Raw genomic sequence first — 21,093 nt, 5'->3', positions numbered from 1 at the left:
CAGCAATATAATATTCTTAAAGGTCAACAAGAAGTCAACTGTTATATTTTGATACCGGTTTACTATAGGCCTATCTCGGTTCGAATCCACCTAGTCGTACTGGTATACCAGTGCAGGGTAATTAGTTTCCTTTGACGTATACGGTATACTATAAGTAGGCCTACACAGCCAAGGATTCACAAGAATGACAGTCACTAACCTCCAGAGAGCAGTGGCGTAACGCAGAGGCCTGAGACCCCTTGTTTAGGAAACCTAAGTGGCCCTCCAACGCTGAAGGCCTCGGGCGTGTTTAGCCTTCTTCGACATAATATTTTTAATTTCCTCTGGGCACTGCTGCTGGTCGTTACGCCACTGTCAGAGAGATGTAAATCCGGTTCACTTTAGTCGAAAAAAAGAGAAAAATCTTAAAATCAGGCAACATTTGAATTTTTACAGAGATCGGTAACCGAACATCTAAACAACAACTTTACTCCACCGTTAGGTCTATGGTTCATAATATACAATATTTGTGTGTTGTTTTAATATTTTATACACAGTCAACAGCTAGTATTAATTAACTATGATGAATATAACTATACATTGTACCTACAAACTAGTCTAATCCAGTAGACGTGAGTTGCACCCTTGGTACCAGGTCAAGATTGAACCCTGGAGTATGGGAATGGAACTCGGCATGCACGTTAACCAGTGACCATCTTCACTATACGTACTTCGTCATCTTATTTCGACAACCCGTAATGATCTTTAAAATCCGTTGGCTATGTTTAATGGAATGGAAATGGCATCTTTTAAATTTAGTTGAGTCTTCTACGTCTGAAGTAAAAGTTAGAAATATACTCTGGTTGTAGTCTTTCTACATCTTTCTAATTTTGTAATACAGTCTGCGCGGTAAAAAGTTGTAATGGTAATATATAATATAAGCAATGTTTGCGTTGTAAATTTTAAGTTGTCTGATAACATCACAATCTTTCCAATAGACATAATTAATGTTTGCATTACCTATTATTTAAGTTGTTAAAGTTTACGTTGTCTTTCTAACGATTGTGAACCAACAAGCTTAAACGTTTGGGTGGTTTCCAGTAAAGTTTAAGTTGTCTAGCGAATTTCTAGTTATGTCTGGTATTATTAATGCACATTAAATACCATCTAAAATATAGCATGGATTTAGTTTTCTCCTCAAGTGTCTGTCAAGCATGTTTGATATATGTCTCTATCATAATCGTTCTCGTCAAGTTTAAGCAATTGAAATCTTGTAAAAAGCTACTAAAGTTTAAACTGTCTGGTAAGCTATATTTCTTGCAAATTCAGAGTGGTATTTGGTGTATCTACCTAGTATCAGAACACTGAGCCCACATTGCCAAGATAGGAACGCGTAACAGTCATTTGATCTTATGTCTGGCAGCGACAAATATCAACAGTACTACATGTAGGTCTATTATGTACATATTCTCCGCGGCGCGTGGGCACTGGTGATGTTTGTTAAAAACTCCCGTGTTAATGGATGGGCGTGGAACTGATCATGTCGCAGCCACAGATAAACCCTTTGATCTCCGGACTTCATCATCTTGCTAATAGGCCTATTAACTTATGTTAATTATTTTTTTTGCGATATTTGCACCACTGTTGATTACGCAATAAAGCATTTTGCGTCAATAGTGCGTTATAGTGGGAACCACGCTTTAGAGGCTAGGTAGGCTACACATTTCTTTTTTCCCTCGACTTATAATAAATTAAACATCGAATGCACAGAGAATATGTAGAAACATTATGAAACAGATGATTAAATACATTACATTAATAATTTATTATTCATAACTTTTACATTTTCATACAAATTGTATTCAAGACTATCTAATGAATAGTATATAAGTAAGCTACAGTACCTAGTGTGATAAGATAAATCGATAAAATATAAATGAAAATAGTACAGTTATATTCTGTGTATGCCACCACCAATGAATACAAACACTATAAAGTTGATTGTTGTTTTGTACATTAAAATAATAAAAGCTCACTTTACAATTTTCAACAATAATCAATACACTGTGTATTTTATTATGTTTATAAAGGTATCTGTTTTATGATCAAATTTATTAATTTCATAACTTCTATCAAAGAACTTATAAGTTCTTTGCTTCTATCTACTGTTCTTTTATTTTGTAGCTTAGTTATTTTATTTTATGACTTAAACTGAAATATTTATTTACCATTTATCATTAAAATGCTGTTAAAAAACGTTAATTTAGCTTATATACTATAACAGTGCATTCAGAACAAATCGAATAATGTAAAAATACAGTATGGATGAGGAAAACATTATCTATATCAGGGAACCTTTGTACAGTAGCCAAATGCTACACAGAACAACCCTTTGTTACACATTCATAAGATGGTATAGAACAAAACTATGGTTCCTATTCGAATAAAAAATGCATAAATTTACATTAACCTCTTTCTATACACTATCAAACTAGTTTGACAAAAAAAGTGTGATGTGCCCAAATATGGTGGTAGTGGTATGACATAACCATGTCCTCATATATGAGCACATCACAAGTTTGATAGTGTAGACAGAGCTTTATGGATGTTAAGAAACACTTTTAATAACCACCTAAGCTACATTATAAAGAATTGTGTTAAGAGAAAAATTTGTCTTTGTAATTGTACATTTTTTTAGCCTAACCTAGCCAAATAATATAGAATTAATCATTAATATTAATAAGTATATGTTTGTCCGATATTTATGATGTCCTTTTCTGTTGCTGGTAAGTCTATTAACTTTTATTGAGATAATATTTTGAACAATATTATGACTTGAATGGACAACACTGCTATTGCACACAGGATTTATACGATGGGATGTAACTGGAAATTGAGGGGGCTATTTAAAACTGTTTTGATTTCCTGTAAAGTAAAAAACAACAATGAAAAATGGTATAATAATAATACAGTAGAACCTCCATTTTACGTACGGTACGGGACCGAAAGGCGTACGTAAAACAAGGGATTCGTAAAATCAAGGTTGACCTTAAATTGACCCCCAAATACGTAGATCGTAGCTAAAAAGGCTGCCGTGTTTGCCTACAGCATGCAGCTGGTCACTAGCTTAGCTAGGCCCTTCCTAGGCCTAGACTATTATCTAGGCCAGGATAGCAGGCCTAGCAAGATGTGAGGCCTAAGTACAGTATATACAGGCTGTGCGATTTAGTTTAAATAAAGTTTTATAAATAAAATATCAATGTTCTTGTATTTTCTATCAATAAAAACAGTTGCTGCTGTAGGGAAATGCACATGAGTTCCTCACACAGCCATGGCTTTGTGCTTTGTTGTTGTTAAATTGCGCCCTCAATGTAAGAAAATGATGACGTCATCGGTCATTTAAGCGTACGTAAAATCAAGGGAACGTAAAATCAGGGTACGTAAAACGAAGGTTCTACTGTACTGGCAAAATGAGATATACTGAAAAAACCCCAATGTTTGTTGTTGAATATGCCATTTTAATGTACCATATAAATAGTTATTCACTTTGACCAAAAATTGAATCAAAAAACAATAAATATTTATCTGAAAAAACTGTAATTTAAAGCAAAAAATAGTCAATTACAATAGCCAATGGGTTTTTTAAATGGGTTAAATTAAATTTATTTTGTATTTTTATAAGCAAAAGCAATTGTTTTTCTATTTTTTAACGGAAGTTATTAACTATTAAAACTACAAAACTTTATATTCATATACTGTACTTACCGTAAATCTTCTAATTGTAATCCTGGGTTATTATTCTTTGATTGTTTTTTAGGGTGGGTTATTATTAGAAGGGGGGGGGGGGGGGGTTACTATTAGAGTAGTGGGTTACTATTACTAATCTTGAATTAGGCACCTGAAAATAGTAACCCACCCCCAACTTTTCCGGACAGCAACTCATAGCAAAATAATAAAACAGTACGAATAAACAAATTTAGTGGAACTCTAACTTTATTTTATAAAATCAAAAACACTCAATCCTCCTCCACTCCCGAGATCAACATGCATTATCTCCTTATTTTCAAAATACGGCTGCATCATAAGTTTTTGTGACTCTAATAGTAACTCCCATGGGTTACTATTAGAGTAGTGGGTTATTATAGATTGACTTACTGTATAAGGTAGGTTATTATTAGAAGGGGGTTTACTATTAGAGTGTGGGTTACTATTAGAAGATATACGGTAATATATAAGTCTGATTTAATTAATCTTTATTGTTCATGTTTTTAGGGACAATACATTTTCAAGGGTCTTTTCGCAGAAATAATCTTAGGCCAGGTATGTGAAAATTAAGAAAGTGCATTTGAAAATAAAAATTTAAAAATATATAGCCACCCACTTCCCTCAAGTCGATTGTAATTACCTTTTTAATCATCATCTTCAGGAACGAAAATGTCATTTTCTTCCAAGAAGGCGGCACCTTCTTTACTGATGGTGGCACCGACATACATGAATGGTGCGACTACGATGGCGACTATAGGCAGACCGAACCGTACTCTGCTTGGAGCAGGCAGAATAGCACCGTTGGTATTGGTTACAACATTCCTAACAAACTGGTTAGCAACATGATTGCTCTTCAAGGGAAAAAATAGTGATGTTGTGTAATAATATTAATTCAAATCCTTGATGTTTACATATACAGTAATCTGGTATAACATGAATTTATGGTCAATCAATCAATATCAACATTTATTTCCAAAATGGTGGCGTCACCAAAAAAGCAAAAGCTTGTGTCAGGGACGGCAAAAACAAATCATTCAAAAGCAAAAAAAACATATAAGACACAGAAATGAAAAAATAAGACGTAAAGCGGTACATTTCAATTGCAGTATGAATCATATTGATACATTTTCAATTGCTAAAGGTAAATACGGTATATTAATAAAAACATGGCCGCTAAGTATTGTTTGATAATAAATAATATTTTTGTTCAAACTATTTACATTTTGTATGTTTTGGAACGAAAGAGGCAAAACATTCCAATTATAAAAATAACAAATATAAATAAAAGCACTCAGAAACTGGGTATTAATTTGTGAATAATATTATAATGAACCAATATTCTTAAATTTCAATAGGCATGTTCTGTAACAGTAAGTATATATACGGGATTACGGTATACCTATTTACACCGTAAATGTATGATAATTGATAACTGCAAAATTGTAGGCGCTATCGTGCTAACAAACAAAGCAAGTACTACTAATAATCCTACCTAGGCCTCACAACTATATACTACAAAGTAGGCCTAGGCTAGGCCCTAGTCTAGGCATAGGCTAGTTTAAGTTAGTTAGGCCTAGTAAAAAAAATTTTTTTTTAAACTTTGGTCTAGACTAGGCCTAGTTATAACTTTACTAGGCCTATATCATAAATTAGTTGAAATATAGGCTAGGCCCCAGAGTACAGTCCATGTCTGGACGCTAGGCCTACCATTACACTAATCATAGTAACTAATCTACTATATGCACAACTAAATCTACATAATTTTACAAAACAAACATTTAAAATCCTTATAGGCCTACTTAATATGGTAAATAAAAGCAATAGATAATTTTACTTTAAACCCGAAGAAAGACTGCTTTAGTTTTAGCAATTGCCGTCCTCTAACCATTGACGCCATTTTTCGTTGTTTGTGTTGATATTTTGATAAGGTCAACAAATCCATTTCTAATTAAATTCAGATAAGTAAATACATAAAATACATAGATAGCTTAAGTTAATATTTCATTTTCAAATATTGCTTTTTGTCTATATTTTTAATAACAATATAATTATTTTAGAAGTTAAATAAATTGTTGGTAGATCCAATAAATAGGTAGATCTTGACCGTGAACTTTTGATCCTCCTCTTTTTCACACGTCGGGTAAAAACTTCACGTCGTGTTTTTTCATTCATTTGATAAATGGCACGGGGTTTACTGTATTATTGCAAAATCAGTTCACGTGAAATGATTATAAAGTTAAAACGATGTCCATGGAGGAGGTATTTATTATTTAGACCCAATAGTATAGGCCTTATGAGGCTAGGCCTCTTATTATCTCTCTCCTCTATCTATATCTTGCCTGGCCTGTGTAGGCTTATTCTTACTTATTAGTACTGCATTATTACAGTGGGCTAGCTAGGCTTAGTTAGGCATCATCATCCCCTTTATACTGTAATAACTAGCTAGCTACTACGTAGGATAATAGAGGGCAGCCTATTAGATTCTAGAGAAGGCCTTTTTAAAAGCAATAGATGATCAGGCTACCAGTTACTACCAGTAAGATATGTTGTAAGATTGATAGACGATCGGGCCATGGACGATCAGACCCAATATAATTAGACAATTGGACCCATTATAATATAAAGGAAGACGATCGGGTCCACGAAAACGAATTGGATTTATAATTGTTCACCATAATGATTTATTAAAATATTATTATATATTATGATTACACTAAACATTTTTTTTTCTATACAAATAATTCATTTAGTCTAAAAAAGGGACTCAATTTCAATTTCTCTCTCTTCCAAGCAATTGCAATAGTAGACACAGATATACAGTTTTTTTAGCTTACGCCACCTTTATTAATCTAATAATACTTCGCTGACGGGTAGAAGGAAGGGTCGCAAAAGATAGCTACACCCCCGACAGGTCGTACCGGCTTAGTTAGTGTGAGATCCAGCTGGCTCATCTAGTAAAGTCTCCGTCAGCGTCGCTGGAGAAGACAGCCCCAAATAGGAGCCCAAGCGATCCGGATGGAAATGGACATCGAACACTCCTAGTATAGTCTGTACTGCCTTCTTCGTCTCCTGCCTGGAGGGAGTGGTGACCTGTGCCTCCTCTTGGTGGGCGAGCTTCGTGTGGCGTTCTTAGGCCGGGTGGCTGGTGGCTGGGCGAGGCAATTCTCGGCCTCAGCTTCGGCGGGTGGCTGGGCGAGGGGATTCTCGGCCTCAGCTTCGGCGGCTAGCTGGTTCATCCTTGCAAGATCCATTTGCTGGGCCATCGCGACCATATAGGCTCATCTCCTATTGTCACTTGTAGGTCGAACATCAGGTCCAGGGTTGATGCCACCTACATGTGGACCGATGGCCTTTTCGTTGTTTAGTTGGGTGACCAGGTCGTCCAAGGTGAACTCCGGTCTCCTCATAATCTCGGCGGCGTACTTCCGCAGCAAGCACAGCTCAGGTTTTCTGTGGGGTGGCTGGCAGCTTGAAGCATGCAGGAAGATGGTGAGACCACACATGCTTCCTCATGTTGTGTACCGCCTCCCTGAGAACACACACAGGTTCTTCCGCCGGGGTCGTGGATCTGCTGTTGGCGCGCTTGATGGTGGTTCTGGCACCGATTCAAGGGCAGTCTCCACTTTGGTGATGTCTTCACTGACCTCCGCCGTTGGTGCTGGGGTAGGTGCAGCGTCGAGCAATTGCCGCCGGGTTTCCTCCTGCTCCTCTATGGACAGGGGACGCCACCTTCCTTCTACCTGTCGTTGCGTCAACCAGATATCGGTTGTGCCGAAATCAACCTATGGAGATACAAGAACATAAAAATAGTTAGGCAGCGGTACCCTACAATCTCTTCAACTTGGACCCCTCAGTCCCTACAGTTAGTGCATTTGTAGCGGTCGATGTTTAGGGCGTCTAAAGGTGAAACTGTGGTACCAAACGTTGCAGTAATCGCACTGAATCATGACTGACCCAGCCCAGGGTTTCTGACAGGAACAGAAAGTGGGGCCCATCAGACTCCAACAACAGGCGGCGGTCATCAGTTTGGAAGAACTGAAGTAGGTTAGGGGAAAACACTCCTAAACCTATCGACCATCAACACAGTCGAGGAGAAGTTGTGGAGTAGGATGTGACACTCTTTGGAATCAGTGCTAGTAGTTCTTGTAGCACGTCTCTGCCGTTGGATCGTTGCGAGATTCAGGTAGATCGCTAGGTGATGTGGTGAAAAACCCTGTGCGAGAAGGCAGCGTAACATCTCCTCCTGTCAGAACCAATTGGCTACTGGAACAGAGTCGTCCATGCCAACCTCCCCGAGGGTAACGCTGGAGTACACCAGGCCTTCCGTCGGGAGAGTTGGGAGATATATCCTTCGGGTGCACCCAACCCTCACCTCATACTCATCTCGCTGAAGGCGATAAATCTCCTTTGCTGAAGGGTAGGAGGGTGGGTTGCAAAAGATAGCTACACCCCTAAAGGTCTGCTGGCTCAGCTAGTAAAGTTTCCGTCAGTGTCGCTAGAGAAGACAGCCTCAAATAGGAGCGCAAGCATTCCGGATTGAAATTGTAGTGTGTACTGCCTTCTTTATCTCCCGCCTGGAGCGGGATGGTGACCTGTGCCTTCTCTTAGTGGGCGAGCTTTGTGCGCCGTTCTTAGGCCGGGTGGCTGGGCTAGGGAATTCTTGGCCTCAGCTTTGGCTGCTCATCCTTGCACAATCCATTCGCTGTGCCATCGCAACCATATAGCGCCAGTGGATTAGGACCTCTATTGCCGCTTTTAGATCGAACATCAGGTCCAGGGTCTTCTGGTCAATGCTGCCTACATGTGGACCGATGGCCTTTTCGTTGTTTAGTTGGGGGACCAGGTCGTCCAAGGTGGACTCCGGTTTACCCATAATCTCGGCAGCTTACTTCTGCAGCAGGCACAGCTTGGTTCGTGTCTTCTGTGGGGTGGCTGGCTGCTTGAAGCATGTGGGAAGATAATGAGACCACACATGCCTCCTCATGTTGTGTACCGCCTCGTACACGCATCCTGGGAACACACACACAGGTTCTTCCGCCAGGGTTGTGGATCCGCTGTTGGTGCGCTTGATGGTGGTTCTGGCACCGATGCAAGGGCAGTCTCCACTTTGAGCAATCACTGCCGAGTTTCCTCCTCCTCTATGGACAGGGGGCACCACCTTCCATCTACTCGTTGCGTCAACCGGATATCGGTTGCGCCGAAATCAACCTATGGAGATACAAGACCGGTTTTCTTATTGCGGTTACACTTGCTGGCTCATCCTTGCAAGATCCATTCGCTGTGCCATCGCAACCATATAGCGCCAGTGGATTAGGGCATCTGGTGGCCCTCCTATTGCAGCTTGTAGATCGAACATCAGGTCCAGGGTCTTCTGGTCAATGCTGCCTACATGTGGACCGATGGCCTTTTCGTTGTTTAGTTAGGGGACCAGGTCGTCCAAGGTGGACTCCGGTCTCCCCATAATCTCGGCGGCGTACTTCCGCAGCTTCTTCAACACATCCAAGAAATTCTATCTTTCTCTGAAATAAAACACACTTTTGGGGTTTTAGTTTTAAGGTTGGCATTCCTAAATCTTCCCAGGACAGTGGTTAAGTTATTCAGGTGGTCTTCAAAGGTTTTGCCCATCACGACAATATCAGAAATGCTAATATGATCCTAGTAGTACTAACATGGCATGAGAAAACGTAGCCGGGCAGTTAGAAAGGCCAAATGGCATTTTGACGAAGTCATACAAACCGTGCTTGGTGATGAACGCAGTTTTCCTCTGGTCCTCCTCCTTCATTGGGACCTGCCAGTACCCCCATAGATTTTTCCAGATAACGTATCGATGCAATCCCTTACTAACGGCAACGGATAGGCATCCTTGGTGGTGATATTATTGAATGCCCGATAGTCTATGCAGAAGTGCACAGAGCCGTCACGCTTCCGTACCAGGACTGGTGGTGATGCCCACTCTGAGATGGAGGGTTGAATCACACCAGCTCGTAACATCTTTTTTATCTCCTCCTCCTCTTCACCAGCAAAGCGAAGCAGCGTTGGTCGGAGCCATTGCTTGATAGCTAAGGCCTTGCCTGTATCTATGGCGTGCTCGATATCTTTGAAAGTGCCAATATCGGACTGATGCGAAGCAAAAACTTCTTCATGCTGGATGATGAAAGAAGACAATTGTGCGAATTCAGGGTCGGAGAGATCTGCACGGGACGCTTCCAGCATGTCCACCAGATGACTGAGTACCGCCGAAGCAGGTTCATCATGACTGGTTACGGAACATACATCTGCGGCGTTGACTTCACTCTCCTCCACCTGGTCAACTTCTGTGGCTGTAGCATTGTCCCTTGCCTGTTTCAAGGTGTCAGAGGTGTTGACCACACACAGTTGCGGAGTGCGCAACCCCGATGTGGTAGCTGGAATCGCCACAGAAGCGTTGATCTCTGGATATATAAAAAAGTCTGGTAGAGGTAAATGGTTAGGTGAAAGTTGATATTGGACGTGCACTGCAGAGTGAGGGGGTATCACTCTACGCTGGAGGGGTTTGTGTTCCCGATTTCCCGCAGAGAGACTGTAATTGCACCAACAGTTAATAGCAGTTGTCCGCAGTCTACCATGGTGCCATTTCATCTTGAATCGGTGCTACATACAAGAATTCAGTGTAGGCATTCGACCCTAGCCTAAAATGAATAGGTCCCACCTTGTAACCAGTACTGTACCCGCTAGGGTAAAGTTGAGAATGGCCACAATAGGTGGTTTAGGAACTAGATGGGAATATACGTTATCTGAGAGTATTGTCCGGTCTGCAGGCGTGTCCACAACAGCTGTCACTTCAGTCTTGTTTACGTAGACCGTGGTGTATAAGGCTCGGTTGGATCGTACTCTGTTGATAACGATTGGTTTTTCAGACTAGTGTGCCTTGACGGCTGCCTCAGCTTGTCGGGCTAACTACGGACAGTCCTTCCTGAAGTGACCTGGTTCTTGACATTCATAACACACTTTCGGGGGTGAGGTTGAATACCGTCTACCTGCTTTAGGTGATGGCTGCAATGCAGTTAATAGACTGTCGAACCGGGTCATCAGCTGGCGGATGTTGGTCATCAACTGGTCAACATTCGTGTTCAGTTGACATTCGACTGCTTCCATCCGGGTCTCGGTGTTGGGTTGGGTCGAACGCGGAGGAACCTTGCGATTGTGTTGATCCTTCCTATCTACGGGCCCAGGGACGACAGGTTTCGTGGGGAGAGTCCAACCCTTTTCGAACTTACCAACCTGTCGGACCTCTACCTCCTCCCCACTTTCAGAAGATTCCTCTCTATACCTGAATGGGGTTTGACGTTCCAGATGTTTAGACATGGTGGTAAACCGGACATGCGGCTTCAAATGCAGAGTTTAGGTTCTTTAAAGTTCACATGAGCTATGTGTACACTGGACCTATGATTTATAGTCTTTATCTGAGAAGTTGTTATGGCGACGTAATTACGGTTCCACTGTCTTAACTGCTTGGCCACTCGCTAAAGTTCAGAGTTCTCTCAGGCCAGTGTACTTCTCGTAGGCTGTCATTGCTTCAGTCAGGGTGGTATAGTTCTGGTGAGGTATATACTGCCCAGTGTCAAGACAACCCACACAGAATTTCACAACCACTCTTTGAGATATCCAACCTTGCAGGAGATCGCTTTAGTGGGATTTTAACTGGCCTCCCAGCCCTAGTTTCGTTTCGTGAGTCCACTAGGTATGTCATGGCGTATTGTGGTTACAATCCCTTCCCGCTTTGGATTTAGGGTGAAGTCAAACCATTTGGCAAATCTTGTTTTCCCCAATCCCTTTATATCTCCAATGTTGTCCGGGGTGATATTCTAATTGTAGGTCTGCAATGTCGCAGACATTTATAGATACAAGTCTGGATTTTGGAGGCATATTATTTATGTAATCATTTGCACTATACTTATGTTGTTCCCATGCAGGTTCGGACCCTGCTCGCAGCGCCAATGTAGTAAATCGGCCGAGAGTACAAACAAGACTAGCAGAATGAGGTGTACTTACTTTTTGAACTGGGCTTGCCTCCTTCGGATTCATAGCCCTGTGGCTAGTACTACAATATTCTGTTATCTCTTATAATGCACGCTAAACATACATACACAAACAACGCATATGACCTTGGATCACTCTGTAGACTGAACCATTTTTCGGAGTATTTCACTACAGATAATCAGGCCCAATTTTGAATTTTTTTTTTTGCGCAATTTGTAAATTTTTAATACAAAAATGTATAGGTTTAAAGTTTATACTTATTATTTTGGAAGTGATAAGCACCATGGCAGAATAGTAGAATACTGACTGAATAGTATGTAATTTAATATTTTTTTTATTATAATGTACAATAGACCTGTAAGAAAATGTAAATTTACACTTTAATTGACGCCGCAGTAGTAGTAGTGTCATCCATAATTTGTTACATCTCCCACTCCACACATTTCAATACCAACCTGCCATTTTGACATGTCACGTCCATTTTTCACAGACTGCAAGTTCTGTTTGTTATAATAACAATCGTAATCATAACACATCTTGCGTCGCCAGCATCATCATGTGCTGCACTCACATATCTACCCATCTCCAGGTTTATGTGTTCTTCACCTGCCTATGATGTCCGTGACAATCCTCTACTAGATCAGAAAGGCTTGCCTAGGTTCAAGGCTATTTCACCAGATCATGTTGTACCTGCAGTGAAACACCTCGTACAAGAAACAGAGACTGATTTGAAAAATTTAGAAGCTGGATTAAAAGGTGGTTTATTTTTTTTAAGTACATCCATTATTAATGTAGTCACTATGGTTCCATTTACACAAAAAAAGGTTCCATAAAGTTTAGTTTTGATAACAAGTTTTTGGGAGTGGAGTTTTGCACAGCCAAGTGTACCCTAGCAAACTAGTTTGCCAACTCCGAGTTTGACAACAAAAGTATGCTAAGTGTATGGCAAACTAGTTTGCAGAAGTTAGGAAATGCACCCTCTTGATAAACTAGTTAGGTTTGTGAACTCAATGATTCAAATAACAGTCTTTGGGTGTCTTGCAGTCATGTGATCTTCCAAATAGGACACAAGGACAAGCCTCCAGTAACTATCCTTAGACAGGAATCACAAACACAGAGTGTTTAGTAATGTTATGTGAGCTAGCCTTTAATCTGTAGTACTATAAATCAAGCAAATGGCTTTAAATGAAAAATTGTTTTACATTGGATTATTAACTTGATTTGTTCTTTATAGATGATACCAAAGTCAAGACATGGCAGTCAGTGGCAGAACCGCTAGAATTGCTTGGCTCTCGACTTTCCTATGCATGGAGTGTGATCAGTCACTTAAATGGTGTAAAGAATAGTGACAAGCTGAGGAAAGCACATCAAGATGCTCAACCAGATGTGGTCAAAATCTCCAGTTCAGTTGCACAGAGCCAACATGTTTATAATGCTATGAAGGTAGGTGGAAAACAGTCTTTTGCCACTTTCAAAACACCTAGCACACCATACAGAATGCCGGTGTTGATGCAATGTGTGTGTACGTGTGAACAGATTTTTGCTAATGTTGACTCCCCAGTGCGTGGCATGGTGGCGAGGCCCCAGTGCGTGGGTAAACTCCAGAGTTTTTCTAGATGGTGTGAAAGGGGGCATTAGTCGAACTCTTCTGAAATGAAGATATGGTGTGCAACTATACTTAGGAATTAGTTTTGAAATACTCTTTATCGTTCTTTATTATTATAATAGACTTCTAAGGTATTTACTATTCCTCCTTGTTAACAATTTGTTTTAAGTGCTACTACTACTTTTCTTATTGATATCAATAATATTAAGAAAGAGCTTATTATTAGATTGATTATAATTTTTCAGGAGCTTAATAAGAACAGTGGCGGCCTGGATAGGGCACAAGTACGAATCATCAGTTCTGCCGTCCTTGGTTCTAGACTAGGAGGAGCTGAGTTAACTGGTTCAGATAAAGACAGGTTTAACAAGATTAGTCAAGATTTAGCTGTTCTGGGTAACACATTTAGGTAAGTATAAAACGCTGATGTAGCAAAACAGAGAAAAATAAATGTATTTTTACTGTCAAGGGTAGAGAGAGGCAACTGGATGTTGAGACCCACTGACAGGATAAGGCAGACTATTGAGGTTTTTTCATCAAAAAAATGTTTTTAGGAAAATTCAAGATTTGGTCTCCCAGTAAAGTAATTATTAACCATTAACAGAGGATTACCTGTGCAGTTTGTCAAAACAAAAGATATTAATATTTAATAAAATTTATACAATATAAATACATTTAAAACAATAACTAAGATTTGATTTATTTTGATACCATACAAGTACAAATAAAAACAACGCAGTCATTTTGTTTGGCCTCTAGTATTGCCCTCTAAATCCCCAAACAGAAATGTGCGTCCTCAGAGGTCCTCTGAGATAAAACAAAGCACAATATTTAGGACTAAAGAAAGAAGTTAAATGTATCTGTTGCTATGTTTCATTTTATCAGTAATAATGTATTGGACTCTACAAAAGCCTTTGATCTAAAATTGACAGACAAGAAAGATGTAGAAGGACTTCCAGATACTTTGCTACAGTTAATGGCCAACAACGCAGAAGAGAAACCAAGGTAACTGACATCAGGGGTATGCCTTTACTAAATACCTTGATTTTGCCAAACACCGGTTTAAAGAATCACTAATCTGACCACTATATGAATGTTTTCTCCTAAAGCTCTGTCTACACCATCAAACTTTATTTGACCTGTATATGGACATGATGATTTCATATCACTACCATATTTGGGCACACACATTTTTTTGTCAAACTAGATAGTGTAGACAGAGCTTTATACATATTAAATTTAGTTATTCATGGAGTTGCACTTAGGTACAAATGTCTAGCAATGCAGGGATTATGTGAATTAAATGACATGCATAGAATTCAGAGCAGTGTGGACTAAAATGTTAATGGGGTCTAGAAAATGTGTTACAATCATTTATAAATTTTAACCTTTTTTCCATTTTGCATTAGTGATTATAAAAGTGGTCCTTGGAAGGTGACCCTAGATATGCCATGCTTTGAACCTTTCATGAAGCACTCACAGAATCCGGCCTTGCGGGAATCTCTGTATCGGTCATTCATAAAACGAGCCTCCGAGGGCGCTCACGACAACACTCAGGTTATTGAAGACATTAGAAAGCTTAGGTGAGAATTTTTAACAAGTAACAAGTTATGAGAAAGATTAAGATTTGTGTTATCTGTTAAGAACGAATTGTCTTGTACTTGCTGATTGATTGATTGAGGGTGCACACATGGTCATGTTACCCTAGCCCAATTAACTTCTGAACTCAAAAGTTAACTGATGCTTGCTAAAAAACCCCAAATATTTCCTTTTATTTAAATAGGAAAGAGAAAGCAGGTCTGCTAGGATATGACAATTTTGCAGCACTGTCTTTAGAAATGAAAATGGCTTCCAATGTTGACAATGTTTGGAAGCTTATTAATAGTTTGAAGGACAAAAGTAAAATAGCATCAGAAAAGTAAGTACCCTACTTTGTCTGTTATGTATCTAAGGAAACAAGTTTCCGGATTGTAAGTTGGTAAAACAGGTTTCATGTATGACCCATTGCAGTAACTCTGCGTCTAAATATGCATCTAAATTTCCGTTTTGAAAATGCACCCGAATTTAAAGTATGTCTTTAGAGTTATTCTTCACGAAGACGCATCAGATTTGGTGTAAAATAATTAAATTGCTAACTCTTTATTTCCATGTACAAAATGAATTATTACCTACATAAATGTGTAACTGTGTCTGTGTAAATTATTTTCCTGGTTTTATTTTAGAGAGTATTCTGAGTTGCAAAGTTTTGCAAATGAGAATGGCTTCCAGGGTAAGCTGCAGTTGTGGGATATGGCGTATTGGTCGGAAAGACGCAGAGAACACTTATTCAAGTATGAGCATTGTGAATTATGATTAAAATTATGCACAATTTAACTAAGGATATGGCTCAATTGAATGAATTTTACTGGCACAAACCCACTTCCCAAGATTGCCAAACTTCTTTGTGAAATCTCATTGTTTCTAATTTTTATCTTTAGAATGAATGATGAAATCTTAAGACCATATTTTCCTCTACCAAAAGTTCTACATGGGCTTTTCAACTTAACATCTTTCCTGTTTAATGTTCAAATTATAGTAAGTAAATATCTTTAATAGCTGAATGTGTCAGCACACTTACTCTACATCATACATGAGTATAAAAATACACTACAAATGAAATTACACCCAGTCTGGACCCCATGATCCATCGTCTTCATCTATTATATTTTTAATTTCTTAAGCTCCGTCTACACTATCAAAGTGGTTTGACAAAAAAGTGTGATGTGCCCAAATCAACATGTCCATATATAGGCAAATCACATTATTTTGTCACATAAAAGTTTGATAATGTAGACAGAGATTAACTATCGCTTTCTTCAATATTAATTTACAGCCCGATTTTGATGAATCTGTGGAGACTTGGCATCCTGACGTCAAATTCTTTAACATCAATGACAAAAATGGTATGATACTGATTCGTGACTCAATTACTTTAATTGGCATGTTTTTAAAAAAAACTTTAAAGTGAACAGTACACTGGTCATAACAATGATCAAAAATAATTTATTTAAGAGTGAGTATGTATTCAAGATCTTAATATTTGCATAAATATATGGCACTATGGCTTGGTGCTTGCTTGCAAATTCTAAGTGTTCAAATCCTGTACTTTTTTTACTCCAATACAGCGGTAGAAGATTTATATTAGACTTGCTGTTGGATTGCGTGAAAATAGAAAATATGATTATGAGTATAATTTGTTTCAGGTAATCGTGTAGCATCCTTTTTTCTGGATCCTTTCAGTCGACCAGCTGAGAAAAGGGGTGGAGCCTGGATGGACACTTGTCTTGGTATGTCCTTCTTATAGAATGTTTCTTGTAGAATGTAGTAGTGTCTTTTATTCATTAACTGTATCCTTGCCTTCTTCATAAATGTGAGGCAGAGGACCTAATAATGCATTTTTGGTGATATTTTATTTTTAAAAATCTATAGCATTATGATATAGATATTATGATTAAGATGAGAATGAAAAGTCTGTTGATTTTATAGATAAAAGTGAACTGCTAAATCGGCGACCAGTAGCTTACTTGGTCTGTAATCAGTCGCCACCGGTTGATGGCAGGACCTCTTTGATGACATTCAGGGAAGTGGAGACTCTTTTCCATGAGGTTTGTAAGAACTTTCATTATATTACTGTTATTAAAGGGAAACTTTTAGGTCCTAACAATGTGACCTTTAATATGTGACCAAAATGCACAAATTACTCAATACCAGATCAAAAAAAAAACTATCAAACTTAGCTAAATTTATTCATAAAATTTTGTATTTGTTTTAGTTAGATGTTGTTTTTCGATATATCAATTATTTATTAAGACCAAATATTTATGTCTGGAAGTGTTTAGTTTGTTTCTGTTAAGATTTGAAAGAATGTTCTTTCATACCCTGAAAAAGGGTCGATAAAGAAATAAAGAATCATTGTCATTGTCATTGTCATTGTCATTGTCATTGTCATTGTCCCTTTAATATGGTTGTCTTTTTAATATGGGTGTCTCTTTTATAGTGGTGTCCCTTTAATACGGGTTTCCCTTTAATATGGGTGTCTTCTGAAAAGGGTGTAGTGTTAAATGATACATTGTCTACTTGTTTGTTTCTCGGGAAAGTGTCGCCTTAATAGGTGTTTTCCCCGAATAGAAGTGTCCCAAAGGTGTTCTAATGTAATTCCTTTGTGGCAAATCAAAGTTACTAGATAGTCTATACGACACAGGAAGATGGATGAATTAGAATTCCATTAGAATTCCTCCATGATTTAACCTTTGACCATCAGTTCCTGTGTCGTATAATACTAGTAGTAACTGATTCTAATTCCTCCATGGTTCTATACAGCTTAAAGTTTGTTTGCTAATTTAATTCCTTGTATATTTCTTTTATTCCTTAGTTTGGTCATGGTCTACAGCACATGCTAACCAAGGTTCCATACGCATCTGCAGCTGGTATTCACAACATAGAATGGGATGCTGTTGAGTTTCCATCACAGTTCATGGAGAATTGGGTTTATGATGAGGATACAATGAAGTTAATAAGTGGACATTATCGAACAGGGGAACCATTGCCTAGACATCTTTTTGATCAGCTTATCAAAGGTAAACAAATGTATCTCTGTCTACACTATCAAATGTTAGGTGACAACAAAAAATGTTATGTGCCCATATATGGACATGATGAAATCATATCACTGTCATATGTGGGCACATCACACTTTTTTCATCCAACTAGTTTGATAGTCAGAGCTTTATGTTTTCTGCACCTCACAATCTCAAATCGTTTCCAATTTGTAAAATAAATCAGGCAATTGGGGTAATCTTTATTCATCAGTTTTTTTTAATATGATTTTTCTTTCTTTTTTCAGCTCGTAAGTACATGGCTGGGTCAGGGATGCTACGTCAACTGTACTTTTCTGCACTTGATATGGAGTTACATACAAGGTATTAACTAGTTCAATATTTCAGCAATATGAGCTTGCTAGAGCTTAAATTCAATACATATATGTCTAATGGTTGAGGGAAAAGTTTATAGCAGGAATGATATACTTTAGTTCTCTGTTCCTAAAGGGCAAAAGACTTGGAAACCTTATCCAGCATAATTTGCAATTTTCCAAATCATTAAAGTTGTTGATTAACATGAAACAAACCAAGGAACAGTTAAAACAGAACAGTTCAAACAGAACAGTTAAAACAGAACAGTTAAAACAGAACAGTTGAAACAGAACAGTTGAAACAGAATAGTTGAAACAGAATAGTTAAAACAGAACAGTAAAAACAGAACAGAAAAGGGGCTTTTGTTCTGACAACACAAATAAAAACTTGATTTTTGTTTTTGCTATTAGCACTGATCCATGGCTAGATGTAATGAATAGAGTAGCTGAGGAATACACAGTAATAAAACCACTCGAGGTAAGCCAACATATTTATTAGTTATACAGATTTCAGTACAGTGAGCATATTCACAATGTTGTGCAGTGAACCATAAAAGCCCAGTAATTTAAATATCCATATGGGGGACACCTCATGTAAATCCCCTTTGAGGATTTAGAGGGCTATCCCTGGTACCATACAAAATGATTGTCTGTTTTGTTCATATATGGTATGGTATCGAAATAAATCAAATCAAATCCTACTAAACACTGACAATCGTTTTTCTTATACTAATAGGAGGATCGCTTTCCGTGTTCATTCCAACACATCTTTGCCTCTGGATACGCCGCTGGATACTACTCTTACAAGTGGGCTGAGGTCATGTCTGCAGATGCCTTTGAAGCATTTGAAGAAGTTGGCTTACAAAATAGGGATGCATTAGCAGTGACAGGCTTAAGGTAAGGGAATATGCGGACTGCTAATTCATCTTAAAGCTCTGTCTACACTATCAAACTAGTTCGACAAAAAAGTGTGATGTGCTCAAATATGGTAGTGATATGCCCAAATATGGTACTGATATGACATCATATTGTCCACATATGGGCACATCACATTTTTTGGTCACATAAAGTTTCATTGTGTAGACACAGCTTTAGTTATATTCAATTCAATAAATGATGACAACGATTTTGATTTTAGGATTATGTCTTCTTTATACTGGGTGACCTCTTCCGTAGACTAACATGGCAATGAGAATAAAGTATCTCGTCTAAGGATGGCATAAACAGGATTTGAACCCATGCCATTCGCATGTTAGTCTAATACCCTTTACCGTTGTGCCATATCGCTTTCATTGAATTTCATAACAGCAACATCTTCATTTTTTTATTGAAAATAAATTGAAATCTTTATTCTATTGAAATTGTTTATTTAGATTTAGAAACACCGTCCTGGCACTAGGTGGTGGAACACATCCCACAGAAGTCTTCAAACAGTTCAGAGGTCGTGAGCCATCACCAGATGCTCTTCTGAAATCATATGGATTGTCTTGAGCCATGGAGAAAGAGGACATTGTCAGAGAATAGAGGAAAGATGTAAGACACCAACTTTTGCTGGTGAAGCATGTATGTAATATGCATATGCTTAAAAGTGGTGGCTAGGAAGAATTGGCATCAGTCATATCAGGTGCTTGTGTAATGCTAGAAATGGTCAGTATACCAAGGTGGTATTAAATTGATACATATAGTGACAATTGTGGACATTTGTATTGTGAATTACATGCAGTCTATGTACTTTAAAGCTTTGTCTACACTATCAAACTCTACACTATCAAACTAGTTTGACAAAAAAGTGTGATGTGCCCAAATATGGTAGTGACATGCTTAAATATGGTAGTGATATGACATCATCATGTCATGTGCACATACATTATCCTTTTCAATTGGGAAAGTGATTATGAATGAATAGATGGAAAGGAAGATCCATGAATCTGAACAGGACTAGAATAAATTCCTTGTGTAAAACCACAGATTGGCTCTAGCTATGTTGACTAAAGCTCTGTCTACACTATCAAACCCATGGGCACGATGACATCATATCACAACCATTTTGTTATCTGAATGGTAAAATGCAATTTAAATTTTTTTTTGGATCATTTATATTTTATTTATATCTGAAATAATAGTAAGTAGTAGGGCAAAACATCTGACCAATTTTAAGAAATAAGCACCTTTATGTTTAATGGATTAACCAATATTTGTTAATCAAATGTTTTATAAAGTACTATTTAGTTGATTAATTCATTACATTCATTAAATGTATTTCTGTATTCAAATGTGATTTTACATTAATTTTCAATGTTGATTTGAAATCACTTAATGAAAATCATGTTCTTAAATGTTTTTTTAAAACTAACATACATTGTGCACTGTTTTTAAAGAGGCTTACTTGTCAGCTATTGTTACATTTCACCAAAAAGTTGTTAATTTAATGTAGAAGGTGTTGGGTATATATATAAATATAACTTACTGTGGTGTATGACACCTTGAAATATTATATATATAATGTAAACTAAGCTTGTTACCTATACTGTATATTTATGTATATGTATGCAATTGAGTATGTAATATATTATCATTCTAAGATTTTTTATAAGATTTTCCATATCTGTATGAAAGATGTATTCACAATTGTTAAATGTTTGTTCATTGAATAGTAAAATAGTACTATACAATAGTACCTACCATTTATGTGCAGAGTTTGTAATTGATAAAGTTAATACGCACTGGCAAAGCAATAAGGTGGCCTATATTAACCTGACCAGGAGGGGCCATTTTTAGG

The 21,093-nt window shown here is 37.9% G+C and overlaps 2 protein-coding genes across 3 annotated transcripts; one reads left to right on the top strand and one right to left on the bottom strand.

Moving 5' to 3' along the window:
• Positions 1-1,785: 1,785 nt before the first annotated feature.
• Positions 1,786-5,683, bottom strand: LOC144840616 (essential MCU regulator, mitochondrial-like). Its single transcript, XM_078696498.1, has 3 exons — positions 5,579-5,683; positions 4,385-4,595; positions 1,786-2,904 (listed from the first exon to the last, which is right to left on the bottom strand). Exons 1-2 carry the CDS (start codon positions 5,639-5,641, stop codon positions 4,389-4,391), a joined length of 270 nt encoding a protein of 89 aa, XP_078552624.1. The 5' UTR covers positions 5,642-5,683; the 3' UTR covers positions 1,786-2,904; positions 4,385-4,388.
• A 193-nt stretch (positions 5,684-5,876) lies between these two features.
• LOC144840577 (uncharacterized) lies at positions 5,877-21,026 on the top strand. Of its 2 annotated transcripts, XM_078696440.1 has the most exons (17): positions 5,877-6,003; positions 12,254-12,519; positions 12,998-13,206; positions 13,615-13,775; positions 14,252-14,371; positions 14,776-14,949; positions 15,150-15,284; positions 15,589-15,696; positions 15,844-15,940; positions 16,239-16,308; positions 16,609-16,692; positions 16,892-17,010; positions 17,778-17,982; positions 18,249-18,324; positions 18,726-18,792; positions 19,051-19,211; positions 19,688-21,026. In XM_078696440.1, exons 1-17 carry the CDS (start codon positions 5,924-5,926, stop codon positions 19,803-19,805), a joined length of 2,250 nt encoding a protein of 749 aa, XP_078552566.1. In that variant the 5' UTR covers positions 5,877-5,923; the 3' UTR covers positions 19,806-21,026. The 2 variants fall into 2 exon arrangements, with proteins under 2 accessions (XP_078552566.1, XP_078552567.1); XM_078696441.1 differs by lacking the exon at positions 12,254-12,519 and having other exon boundaries at positions 5,924-6,003; positions 19,688-21,025.
• Positions 21,027-21,093: the final 67 nt, after the last annotated feature.

This window comes from Antedon bifida, chromosome 4 (genome assembly GCF_963402885.1).
Source record: "Antedon bifida chromosome 4, ecAntBifi1.1, whole genome shotgun sequence".
Taxonomy (NCBI): domain Eukaryota; kingdom Metazoa; phylum Echinodermata; class Crinoidea; order Comatulida; family Antedonidae; genus Antedon; species Antedon bifida.
This window is presented reverse-complemented; position numbering and strand designations above follow the sequence as displayed.

Excerpts from the sequence above, each read along its gene's own strand:
- LOC144840616 (XM_078696498.1), bottom strand. The coding sequence starts at position 5,641 with ATGGCGTCAATGGTTAGAGGACGGCAATTGCTAAAACTAAAGCAGTCT. Across the intron at positions 4,596-5,578 it reads AGTCTTTCTTCGGGTTTAAA|AGCAATCATGTTGCTAACCA; the intron begins GTAAAATTATCT and ends TTTCCCTTGAAG.
- LOC144840577 (XM_078696440.1), top strand. The coding sequence starts at position 5,924 with ATGGCACGGGGTTTACTGTATTATTGCAAAATCAGTTCACGTGAAATG. Across the intron at positions 13,207-13,614 it reads ATGTTTATAATGCTATGAAG|GAGCTTAATAAGAACAGTGG; the intron begins GTAGGTGGAAAA and ends ATAATTTTTCAG. Across the intron at positions 14,372-14,775 it reads AACGCAGAAGAGAAACCAAG|TGATTATAAAAGTGGTCCTT; the intron begins GTAACTGACATC and ends ATTTTGCATTAG.